The sequence below is a fragment of the Mercenaria mercenaria genome, chromosome 1, assembly GCF_021730395.1.
Source record: "Mercenaria mercenaria strain notata chromosome 1, MADL_Memer_1, whole genome shotgun sequence".
In the NCBI taxonomy this organism is placed as follows: domain Eukaryota; kingdom Metazoa; phylum Mollusca; class Bivalvia; order Venerida; family Veneridae; genus Mercenaria; species Mercenaria mercenaria.
In genome coordinates this window covers 2,158,967-2,172,078 of record NC_069361.1, presented here as the reverse complement: position 1 = coordinate 2,172,078, position 13,112 = coordinate 2,158,967, and the positions used below count along the sequence as shown (strand labels likewise).

Here is a 13,112-nt window from a genome sequence, read left to right as displayed (position 1 = left end):
TGCTTAGTACATGTCAGATCATGATAGTGAACAAGTATGTGAAGTTTCAATCCATTCCCATTAGTAAGTACTGAGATACCAGCTTACATACAAAACCTTAACCAAAAATTTCTAAGTCGAAAAAGGGGCATAATTTTGTAAAAAAGCGAAATAGAGTTATGGAACCTGTGCAATGTAGATCAGTTCATCACAGTGAATAAGTGTGTGAAGTTTCAATCCATTCCCACAAGTGGTTACTGAGTTACCAGCTTACATACAAAACCTTAACCAAAAATTTCTAAGTCGAAAAAGGGGCATAATTTTGTAAAAAAGCAAAATAGAGTTATGGAACCTGTGCAATGTAAGTCAGTTTGTCACAGTGAATAAGTGTGTGAAGTTTCAATCAATTCCCACAAGTGGTTACTGAGATACCAGCTTACATACAAAACCTTAACCAAAATCGGGATGCGGACGCCGACGCGGACGCCGACGCATGGGTGAGTGCAATAGCTCACTATTCTATGAATAGTCGAGCTAAAAATCATAATCAAGATCAATCAAAAGAATCATGAGAAAATATAGTTGAAATTTTCTTAAAGGTACAGATATGTCAAAATACACCTATAAATTGGAGGTACCATCCATGTTGTGCCACAGGAAAGTGGTCTTGGTTTTTCCCTACGGCCAATAATAAAAAAGTTACTAAATAAGTTATTTATAGTAACATAAAAGGAAAGTAATTAAAAAAAATTATTGTAAGTGAACAAAAGAAGGATCTGCCAAATAAAAACAAGAGCACTGCAATGCAACGCAAATGCAGAGCAATATACACACAAAACAAAGTCATATGACCTTTGACTCCTATGTGTGACCTTGACCTTGAAGTGAGCCATCCGAAACATGCACTCTGCAAATCGAGGTGAACATTTGTGTCAGGTTTCTTTGAAATCCTTCAAGGGGTTCAAGAGTGGAAGGGAAATTGCTAACCAACAGACAGACAGACAGACACCGAGGCGATAACATAATACATTTCTTAGGGCGTATAAAAAGGAATCAGGATCTTATGGTGATACAAGTTGTTTGCAAGTTTGGTTAAAATCAAATCATAAATGAAGCTGCTATTGTGCAGACAAAGTCAAAATAGCTAATTTTTCGCCCTTTCTGGAGCCATAACTCTGGAACCCATTAAGGGATCTTGCCAGTTCAAGAAAGGAACCAAGATCTTATAGTGACACAAGTTTTTGTGCAAGTTTGATTAAATTCAAATCATAAATGAAGCTGCTATTGTGCAGACAAGGTCAAAATAGCTAATTCTGGCCCTCTGGAACCCATAATGGGATCTGGCCGGTTCAAGAAACGAATCAAGTTCTTGTGGTGATACAAGTTATGTGCAAGTTTGGTTAAAATCAAATCATAAACGAAGCTGCTATTGCGCAGACAAGGTCAAAATAGCTAATTCTGGCCCTTTCAGGGGCCATAACTCTGAAACCCATAATGGGATCTGGCCGGTTCAAGGAATGAACCAAGATCTTATGGTGATACAAGTTGTGTGCAAGTTTGATAAAAATCAAATCATAAATAGAGCTGCTATTGTGCAGACAAGGTCAAAATAGCTAATTTTGGCCCTTTCAGGGGCCATAACTCTGGAACCCATAATGGGATCTGGCCGGTTCAAGAAAGGAACCAAGATCTTATGGTGACACAAGTTTTGTGCAAGTTTGATTAAATTCAAATCATAAATGAAGCTGCTATTGTGCAGAAAAGGTCAAAAAAGCTAATTCTGGCCCTTTCAGCGGCCATAACTCTGGAACCCATAATGGGACCTGGCCAGTTCAAGAAAGGAACCAAGATCTTATGGTGATACAAGTTGTGTGCAAGTTTGATAAAAATCAAATCATAAATAAAGCTGCTATTGTGCAGACAAGGTCAAAATAGCTAATCTTGGCCCTTTCAGGGGCCATAACTCTGACGCAGACACGCGACGCCGTGGTGAGTAGGATATCTCTACTAATTCTTCGAATAGTCAAGCTAAAAAGTGTTATAACTCTGACAAAATTCTAGAAAGATTTATGGTTCTTTACTTACTTACCAATTTAATGATAATCAATAAGGGTACAAAGTTTCAAACTATAGCTCTTATAATATTCTAGTAAAGTTGACCTAAACAAGAAATTCTAATTAAAAATGTAAATGAAGGGTCATAATTCTCACAAAAGGAATGTCAGCATTACAGTTCGTGGCCTAAGTTCTTTCCTACTGACGATAAACACAGATATATAGTTTCAAATGAATAACTCTTAAAGTGTTCAAGGTAAGCTGACCTAAACAAACATACAAAAAAGGTCTATATTTTGACAAAATGCAAATGTAAGTGGTGGTTATTGCCAATATACTCCCATTCTAATGAGAAACTAGTCTGCAAAGTTTCAAAGCTATTTCTGTTATAGAAAATTTAACAAAGAAATTCTGATTTTCTGAACACAAAAAGGGCCATAATTCTGGGGAAAATACAAGCAAAATCTGTTATGGGTCTTGACCCACATACATGTACTCCCATAACACTGATAAACAAGTCTGCACAGTTTAAAAGCTATTTTTTTCTAGTATTCAAGTAAAGTGGATCTCAACAAACAGATTTAACTAAGAAATTAAATTCAAAGGTAAGTACTAAAATGGCCATAATTCTGACAAAATGCTGGCAACAGTTATGGTTCTTGGCCTACTTATTCAACTGATGATGAAAAAAGTGTACAGTTTCAAAGCTATAGCTCCTACAGTTTTTGAGAGAAGATGAACCTAAACAAAAATCTTAACCAATGCCAACATTAACCCAATAAACAAATTACAACAATTCCTCATACATTTTTTAAAAAAATTAGACAATATAAAAATGATGTCAAGTTGAATTAGCTCCCTCAACCATATAGATACCAGAAAAGGAGAGACATGTCTTTTCCCCAAACACTTTGCAGAAATATGATAAACTGATAAAATACACCAATAAACTTCATGTTTAACAATCTTTCTTAAGATACAAACACCACACACATATATATATACTTACTTTATCATGTGATGAATTGTTCAAAACAGCTTTTATCATTTTGCTACCATGCCTGGAATAATTCAACAAATACGTTGTGTATAATATACATTCATATCTTTATTCATTGAAAAGATTGCATGATTTAGATAAGTTTCATACAACACTGTGTGTTAACACGCAGGAAAATTTGTAAAATATGACCTTCAAATAATTCTGATGTTATCAAAACTTGTATGAAAGTCTAAAATAGGCAATTCCTTATCTGATATACGCATATCTGTTCTAGAACTTCTAAATCAAACAGAGTGCAATCTACATCATATACAGTCTAACCTGTCTTAAGCAGCCAGCCAGGGGAAGCAGACAATTTGGCCGCTGAAACCAGGTGACCGCTGATCGGAGGTGCAGCCATTATATGTATTTTTCAGACTTCCTACCAGTTTAGCCTTTAGGCCCATTTCTTTTTCAGTTTCTATTATTATTTTAACAAGATACCTTGACGTGCATTTGTCTTCGTAATACGAATTGTCTTCTAAGCAATCTAAATATCCAGCGTGATTGTTTTAACAAGAAAAATTGTTACAGACAATTTTCCAACTCCAAAACAAGTTTTATTTACAATTTTCGCCATTTTGGTAAGAGAAGCTACTCTCCGCGCTTACTGTCTACGCTAAAATCTAATATCGCCGTTATATTCCGTAAAAGATCGAGTGGTTTATATTTCTTTAAAATACAATAATTTTCGTATAAATTTAATAGTCTTTTGATGAAAGAAATATAAAGGATCACAAATATTATGCTTCTAATTAGATATCGAGTATTATCTTTAACCGAGATCAAACTGTGAACAACAAAATTGACACGAGGTGACGCGCTAATTGCCGATAATTACTGGCCATTTAATCGGAACAAAAAGGGAATTACACCTTTGGTTATTAGTTTTAATTGATAAGCTCTTGTCATTTTGGCGTCCGTGTGGTGAAGTCACGCGATACTTAGCAATCACGTGTTTCTCAAAAATCGGGTATCGTCGGCCATCATCGCCTAAAAAAAAATTGTTTTGGAAGAAACATGGCCGCTGAAAGGGGTCAAATACGGCGGTCGGGAGGCAATTTTGGTGGCCGCTGGCCGCGGACGGGAGGTGGCCGCTGAATAAAGTGATAAAATAGAGGAAAATCGTCGGGGGCGTCATAAAATGACCGCTAAACGGAGGTGACCGCTGATCGGAGGTGACCGTTAGTACAGGTTAGACTGTATTCCAGTTGCCAGTGTATCAATGATAGATAATATTATGCTAGGTGTTTTTGCTTCACCTGTAATCTTAGACACATTATTCTGTAAATGGTGGAAAATATATGATAGATTAGAGGTTTATGAATCAAATTAATCCTTATCATGCTGGACATGATTGATTCTGCCTTTGTGACCAGTGTAGATCATGATCAGCCAGCAAATCTGTGCAGTCTGATCATGATCTGTGCTGTTCCCCATTCAGTCAGTATCTTTCATAAACACCCCTTTTAACAGTTAATGGTACTGTCCAAACTGAAAGATGGACAAGTTCATTATAGAAATTTACCAGAGTAAGGGTAGTGTACATACTTTGCTGCCTCTTCAGCCATACCATCTGGTAATCCTGCCGGCTGACTGTACAATCTTTTCTTTGGTTTAGTGTATTTTAATCTGTTTAGCTGTCTGGCTAAGTCTGTGGCACTTTTGGCGCCAAAGCTGATTGCCTTCTTAAACAGGTCATATGATATATTGTTTGCATCACCTTCTAACATCACTGAAATGACAAAATCTTCCAATTTTATATATCTCACAGGAAAAATAGAAGAGAGTTTGGAAGGCTGACCATCATTATTTCTCACAGCATAACTAATAATCTTGTTACTACCAGTATATACTCATTAACAAGAGAACCATGATGGTCCTGAATCGCTCACCTCTTCCCACATGACCCACTTTTGAGTATGACGTCGTTTTTTCTATTATTTGACATAGTGACCTAGTTTTTGAGCTCATGTGACCCACTTTTGAACATGACCTAGATATTATCAAGATAAAAATTCTGACCAATTTTCATGAAGATCCATTGAAAAATATGGTCTCTAGAGAGGTCACAAGGTTTTTCTATTATATGACCTATTGACCTAGTTTTCGAAGGTACGTGACCCTGTTTTGAACTTTACCTAGATATCATCAAGGTGAACATTCACACTAATTTTCATGAAGATCTCATGAAAAATATTGCCTTTAGAGAGGTCACAAGGTTTTTCTATTTTTATACCTACTGGCCTAGTTTTTGACCGCACTTGACCCAGTTTCGAAACTGACCTAGATATCATCAAGGTGAACAGTCAGATCAATTTTCATGAAGATCCATTGAAAAATATGGCCTCTAGAGAGGTCAAAAGATTTTAATAATTTTAGACCTACTGGCCTAGTTTTTGACCGCAGTTGACCCAGTTTCAAACCTGACCTAGATATCATCAAGATGAACAATCAGACCAATTTTCATACAGATCCCATGAAAAGTATGGCCTCTAGAGAGGTCACAAGGTTTTTTTATTATTTGACCTACTGACCTAGTTTTTTAAGGCACGTGACCTTGTTTCAAATCTGACCTAGATATCATCAAGGTGAACATTCTGACCAATTTTCATGAAGATCCATTCAAGGGTATGGCCTCTAGAGAGGTCACAAGGTTTTTCTATTTCAAGACCTACTGACCTAGTTTTTGTTTGCAGTTGACCCAGTTTCAAACTTGACCTATATATCATCAAGATAAACATTCAGACCAATTTTCATACAGATCCCATGAAAAATATGGCCTCTAGAGGGGTCACAATGTTTTTTCATTATTTGACCTACTGACCTATTTTCTGAAGGCACGTGACCCACTTTCGAATTTGAACTAGATATCATCAAGATAAACATTCTAACCAATTTTTATGGAGATCCATTCATAAGTAAGGCCTCTAGAGAGGTCACAAGGTTTTTCTATTTTTAGACCTACTGACCTAGTTTTTGACCGTACGTGACCCACTTTTGAACTTAACCTAGATATCATCAAGATGAACATTCAGACCAACTTTCAGACAGATCCCATGAAAAATATGACCTCTAGAGAGGTCACAAGGTTTTTCTATTATTTGACCTACTGACCTAGTTTTTGATGGCACATGACCCACTTTCAAACTTGACCTAGATATCATCAAGATGAACATTCTGACCAATTTTCATGAAGATCTCATGAAACATTTGGCCTCTAGAGAGGTCACAAGGTTTTTCTATTTTTAGACCTACTGACCTAGTTTTTGACCGCACGTGACCCAGTTTCGAATCTGACCTAGATATCATCAAGATAAACATTCAGACCAATTTTCATACAGATCCCATGAAAAATATGGCCTTTAGAGAGGTCACAAGGTTTTTCTATTATTTGACCTTCTGACCTAGTTTTTGAAGGCACGTGACCCAGTTTCGAACTTGACCTAGATATCATCAAGATGAACATTCTGACCAACTTTCATAAAGATCCCACAAAAAATGTGACCTCTAAAGTGGTCACAAGCAAAAGTTTACCGACGGACGGACGCGCAGACGGACGACGCGTGATCACAAAAGCTCACCTTGTCACTATGTGACAGGTGAGCTAAAAACACTCTGACATTTTGTTCCACCTTTGTTAATGTTTCACCTAGTTCTTTCTAAGAAATGTTGCCAAATGCTGCATATTCCCCTTTGATAATTACAACAGAATGAAATTTTTAAGTAATTCTGTACATCTCAGTGAAGATTTTATCTGTTCATCTCTTTTAGTAAAAAAATATGTAGAAAGCGGGTTTGTCTTGCTAAAGAAATCTGATACAAAATAAATGTAATTTAGCTATATTTATTATAACATTCATTAACATATCAACTTAAACAATATTCTAATATGACTGTTTCTACTAAAACACGCTTACACTAAAATGATGTCACTTTAATGGGCGATGATGTCAATGTTTTTGTTGTGATCAAGAAAGAGCACTACTACATTCTATTTCCTGTTTAAGATAAATGGCATATTAGAATCAAAATAATGTATAGCAAAAAGCATGTTTTACTTAAATTAATACACTCTAAATTGCTTATACGTCACAAGATTAATCAGCTCGGGCTTAAAACCTCTTTTTCAGGTATTATTAACAATAAAACATGGTTTTTCTTTAGATTATTTCTGAAATAAAGTACCAGTTTCAATATCATATATCAATTGCAGTCTGTTTAAAAAAACAACAACAGTTACTAATATTTTGTATTTCATCCTATATCAAACATATCTTGAATGCTTACTCATGTCAAGAACTTTTATATATATACAGTAAGTATCTCTTGAATTTTCTAATAGAAAACACTATTTACTAACCTACATTTTCATCGACATCTGTTGCTATTACTAAATTAAGGTCACTATGTTGCTGTTCTTTACGTGTTGGATTTATGACAAAACTGTCAGTATCTTTGACATGACCAACTCTAACTGCACCAACAGGTCCATTCCAAGGAACATCAGAAAATGTGAGGGCTGCTGATGCTGTTACAGGATACAGTGTAGAAAAAGCATATAAACAAACAAGAGCTGTCGGAGGACAGCAACGCTCGACTATTCAACAGCCTTGTCAATTGAATTAATATGAAAGTCGAAAAAGGGGCATAATTTTGTAAAAATGGGAAAAAGGGTTATGGAACCTTCACAGTGCTTATCAGCTCATAGAGTGAACAAGTGCGTGAAGTTTCAATCCTTTCCCATAGGTGGATACTGAAGTACCAGCTTACATACAAAAACTTAACCAAAAACTGCTAAGTCAAAAAAGGGGCATAATTTTGAAAAAAATGCAGAGTAGAGTTATGGGACCTACACAGTGCATGTCAGATCATGACAGTGAACAAGTGTGTGAAGTTTCAATCCATTCCCATTAGTGGGTACTGAGATACCAGCTTACATACAAAACCTTAACCAAGAATTTCCAAGTCGAAAAGGGGCAAAATTTTGTAAAAAGCAAAATGAGTTATGGAACCTTTGCTAAGTAGGTCAGTTTATCAAGTGAATAAATGGTGAAGTTCTATCATTCCAAAAGTTTCTAAAGATACAGCTTTGATACAACCTTAACCAACAATTTCATGAAAAGGGGCATAATATATTAAAAAGCAAATGAGTTATGAACCTGTGCAATGTAGGCGTTATCACGAATAAGTGTGAAGTTCAATCCATTCCACAAGTGTTATGAGTACACTTACATACAAAACTTAAAAAATTTCAAGTCGAAAAAAGGGCATAATTTTGTAAAAAAGCAAAATAGAGTTATGGAACCTTTGCAATGTAGGTCAGTTTATCACAGTGAATAAATGTGTGAAGTTTCAATCCATTCCCACAAGTGGTTACTGAGATATCAGCTTACATACAAAACCTTAACCAAATCGGGATGCTGACGCGGACGCAGAGGCCGACACCAATGCATGGGTGAGTCCAATAGCTCTACTATTCTTTGAATAGTCGAGCTAAAAATCACAATTTCGTAATTTGAGTTTGAAATGTGTGGCATGTTTTAAGTGTCTCAAAAAAGTTTGATATAAAGATGGCAGAATAGAATAATGAAACACTGAAATATTCAAATTTCTGACAAATTTTCAAATGTAAGTACGAATCTGAATATTTGAAAAAAAAATAATTTCTTTGCATTTGTCAATAAATTATTTGCTCTACTAGTAGTATAATCCTTCTTTGTTTCAGTAGGTTAAAGATCCCTATAAGCTCAATCACATGCAGGAAAGTACGTCACATATATCTTTTTGATCAAATTTCTTTTTAAAAGATATACATTTCAAAATGCTAACAACAGCAAGAACTAGAAGATGTTTTTGTAGACAAGCACATGTCTCCCACAAAGCACTGTAGTACTAGGCAAGAAGTCAATATGGGACAGAAGCAAAAGTCAAGGAGACACTGATGGTTGGCTTAGTGACTGTAATTCAATAGGGATCATCTACTCGGCATGTCCAATCATCCCATGAAGTTTCAACATTCTGGGTCAAGTGGTTCTAAAGTTGTGGACTGGAAACAGTTTTCAATATTCTGACCTCTGTGACCTTGACCTCTGAAAGAATATCCCCGTCATCTACTCTGCATGTTCATTCATCCTATGAAGTTTCAATATTCTTGGTCAAGTGGTTCTCAAGTTATGGAGCGGGCGAAAATGGTTCAGGCCCCTGTGACCTTGACCTCTGATCGATGGAAACCAAAAACAATTTGGATACTCTAATCTGTAAGCCCTATCACTCTATGAAGTTTGAAGGTTCTAGGGCAAACGGTTCTCAAGTTATTGATCAGAAATGGTTTTCCATGTTCTGGCCCCTAATATCTACTCTGCATGTCCAATCATCCTATGAAGTTTCAACATCCTGAGTCAAGTGGTTCTCAAGTTATTGATCAGAAATGGTTTTCCATGTTCTGGCCCCTAATATCTACTCTGCATGTCCAATCATCCTATGAAGTTTCAACATCCTGAGTCAAGTGGTTCTCAAGTTATTGATCAGAAATGGTTTTCCATGTTCTGGCCCCTAATATCTACTCTGCCTGTCCAATCATCCTATGAAGTTTCAACATCCTGAGTCAAGTGGTTCTCAAGTTATTGATCAGAAATGGTTTTCCATGTTCAGGCCCCTGTGACCTTGACCTCTGATCGAGTGATCCAAAAAACATTAGAGGCCATCTACTGCATAAGCCCTATCATCCTGTCGAGTTTGAAGGTTCTAGGTAAAATGGTTCTCCAGTTATTGATTGAAAAGAAGTGTGACAAATGGACCGGGCAAATACAGTATGTCCCCACCAGTGGAAGTGGGGGAGACATCATTAATGGCAAATTCATCAAAGAAATATAAAATGTAACAGTCAAATTACATGTACTTTCAGACACCAATCTTGGTACATCTGAACTACTGTCCGGAGTTACAGGACAAGTTTTACTTCAATATCTCTACTCAAATTCAAGTTATATAGAAGTTAATAACCTGAAGCCCCCTAACCATCCATTCGCCAAACAACATTGCCAACCTAATACTGTATGTGGATATTTCTGCGGGTCGAAAAGTTAACAAATTTGGAATTACAGGCATTTACTGGTAGCTTGCGGAAATATTAGCGAATTTCCGATTTCCAAGTTGCACAAAAATAACACTTCATATGAGTCACTTATTTGTCAGTTGTAATAACTTAACCTCATTATCTGATGTTAAAAACAAGGGATTGTAATAACTTAACCTCATTATCTGATGTTAAAAACAAGGGATTATATCCACTTATAGTTCTTTAATTGCTTAAAGAAGTACATGTATAGATAGAGTGCAGAAATAAAAGATTTTGTTCAAATAATCAATGCTTAACACACACAAATTCTGCTATGTATGTACATACATGTAATATTATTCTTTTTTTACATAGGTATCAAAATAAATTTCTCCTGTTTACAGCCAGTGTACTGGTACATTTGTTATGCTGGTTGGCTGATATTTATGCTGAAGGAAATATTAGCGAATTTTGTTAACTGATGAAATAAGCTAACATTTCCACGTTGCTAACTATCACTTATACAGTAACTGGATTGACATAACACTAAAAAGCCTTGTTAAAACCTGTTTAGTTCTGTCAATAGGAAGAAGTGAATTAAATGTAATGAAAATAAGCCTTTTTCCACTTTCTTTTTATTCTGTATGATGAAACACTTACCTGCATTTATGCTTACAACATCTGGATCATTCACCCCATCAACAGACAACAGGTTACAAGTTATCTGAAACAAACTATAAGTTACAAGTAAACTGAAAGACTACAGGTTACAAGTTAAGTGAAACAAATCATAAGTTACAAGTAAATCAAATCACACTGCAGGTTAATTTAAAACAAAAGCTATGTTGCAGTAAAATTGAAAAAGAAAACAAACAAGAAGTAACTAAAACTATAAAAATTTTACAACTTTATACAATAGTCTGAAAATATATTTTCTTTCTAAATCTTAATTTCCACACATCTTTGTGTTTGAGTTTGAGATCAAACTAAATTCAATGTCTGACATGTAAGATTCATTCCATCAAAACAGGACAGGTGACAATGTTACTAAAGACAAAGTTGGAGTCATGTCTTCACAATGGATGTAGAAAACATATTGTTCCATTATCACTGTAACAATCTGACATTGCATAACAGTTTTTAGATGCATCTGATTTTAAGAAATTCAACATCTGATATTTTGTAAAATGGGTTACCTGTGTTTCATTAAAGTAATCACCAGGAAAAAGTGTCCTCAATGACCTATCTGAAAAATAGAAAAGAGAGAAAATAAAATAAACCTATGTTAGCCATTTATTAAACACCTAAGCGTAAGCAAGGAAACTTTGAAATTAAAAGAACTGTACAATCTTGAATCAGAATACAGTACTTTCACCACACCTTCTCATATCAGAACACAATACTTGAACTGTACAATCTCATATCAGAACACAGTACTTGCACTGTACAATCTCATATCGGAACACAGTACTTGCACTGTACAATCCATATCGGAACACAACAGTACTTGCACCTTCTGACAATCGTCATCTATCGGAACACAGTACTTGCACTGTACAATCTCATATCGGAACACAGTACTTGCACTGCACAATCTCATATCGGAACACAGTACTTGCACTGTACAATCTCATATCGGAACACAGTACTTGCACTGTACAATCTCATATCACAATACAGTACTTGCACTGTACAATCTCATATCCTAACACAGCACTTGTACTGTACAATCTCATATCCTAACACAGCACTTGTACTGTACAATCTCATATCAGAATACAGCACTTGCACTGTACAATCGCGTATCAGAATACAGTACTTGCACTGTACAATCTCGTATCAGAACACAGCACTTGCACTGTACAATCACGTATCAGAAGACAGCACTTGCACTGTACCATCTCGTATCAGAACACAGCACTTGCACTGTACCATCTCGTATCAGAACACAGCACTTGCACTGTACCATCTCGTATCAGAACACAGCACTTGCACTGTACAATCTCGTATCAGAACACAGCACTTGCACTGTACAATCTCGTATCAGAACACAGCACTTGCACTGTACAATCTCGTATCAGAACACAGCACTTGCACTGTACAATCTCGTATCAGAACACAGCACTTGCACTGTACAATCTCGTATCAGAACACAGCACTTGCACTGTACAATCTCGTATCAGAACACAGCACTTGCACTGTACAATCTCGTATCAGAAACACTGCAGCACTTTGACACTGTACAATCTCGTATCAGATCACAGCACTTGCACTGTACAACCTCGTATCAGAACACAATACTTGCACTGTACAATCTCATATCAGAACACAATACTTGCACTGAAAATCTCATATCCTAACACAGTACTTGCACTGTACAATCACATATCAGAATACAGTACTTGCACTGTACAATCTCATATTAGAACACAATACTTGCACTGTACAAGCTCATATCAGAATACACAATACTTGCACTGTACAACAACCTCATAACCTAACACAGTACTTGCACTGTACAATCTCATATTAGAACACAATACTTGCACTGTACAATCTCATATCAGAACACAATACTTGCACTGTACAACCTCATATCCTAACACAGTACTTGCACTGTACAATCTCATATCAGAATACAGTACTTGCACTGTACAATCCCGTATCAGAATTCAGTACTTGCACTGTACAATCTCATATTAGAACACAATACTTGCACTGTACAATCTCATATTAGAACACAATACTTGCACTGTACAATCTCATATCAGAATACAGTACTTGCACTGTACAATCGTGTATCAGAATACAGTACTTGCACTGTACAATCTCATATTAGAACACAATACTTGCACTGTACAATCTCATATCAGAATACAGTACTTGCACTGTACAATCTCATATCAGAATACAGTACTTGCATTGTACAATTTAGTATTGGAACAGTGTACTTACACTGTACAATCTCATATCAGA

The 13,112-nt window shown here is 36.0% G+C and overlaps 1 protein-coding gene across 1 annotated transcript in view; it reads right to left on the bottom strand.

Moving 5' to 3' along the window:
* LOC123524821 (polyribonucleotide nucleotidyltransferase 1, mitochondrial-like) overlaps positions 1 to 13,112 on the bottom strand; it is an 80,429-nt gene that overhangs the window by 54,514 nt on the left and 12,803 nt on the right. The window contains exons 5-9 of the mRNA XM_053537932.1: positions 11,333 to 11,382; positions 10,797 to 10,860; positions 7,440 to 7,607; positions 4,628 to 4,811; positions 3,044 to 3,095 (exon numbers count right to left, since the gene is read on the bottom strand). Of these exons, the coding sequence (XP_053393907.1) occupies positions 3,044 to 3,095; positions 4,628 to 4,811; positions 7,440 to 7,607; positions 10,797 to 10,860; positions 11,333 to 11,382 (518 nt within the window). The remainder of the gene's footprint in view (positions 1 to 3,043; positions 3,096 to 4,627; positions 4,812 to 7,439; positions 7,608 to 10,796; positions 10,861 to 11,332; positions 11,383 to 13,112) is intronic.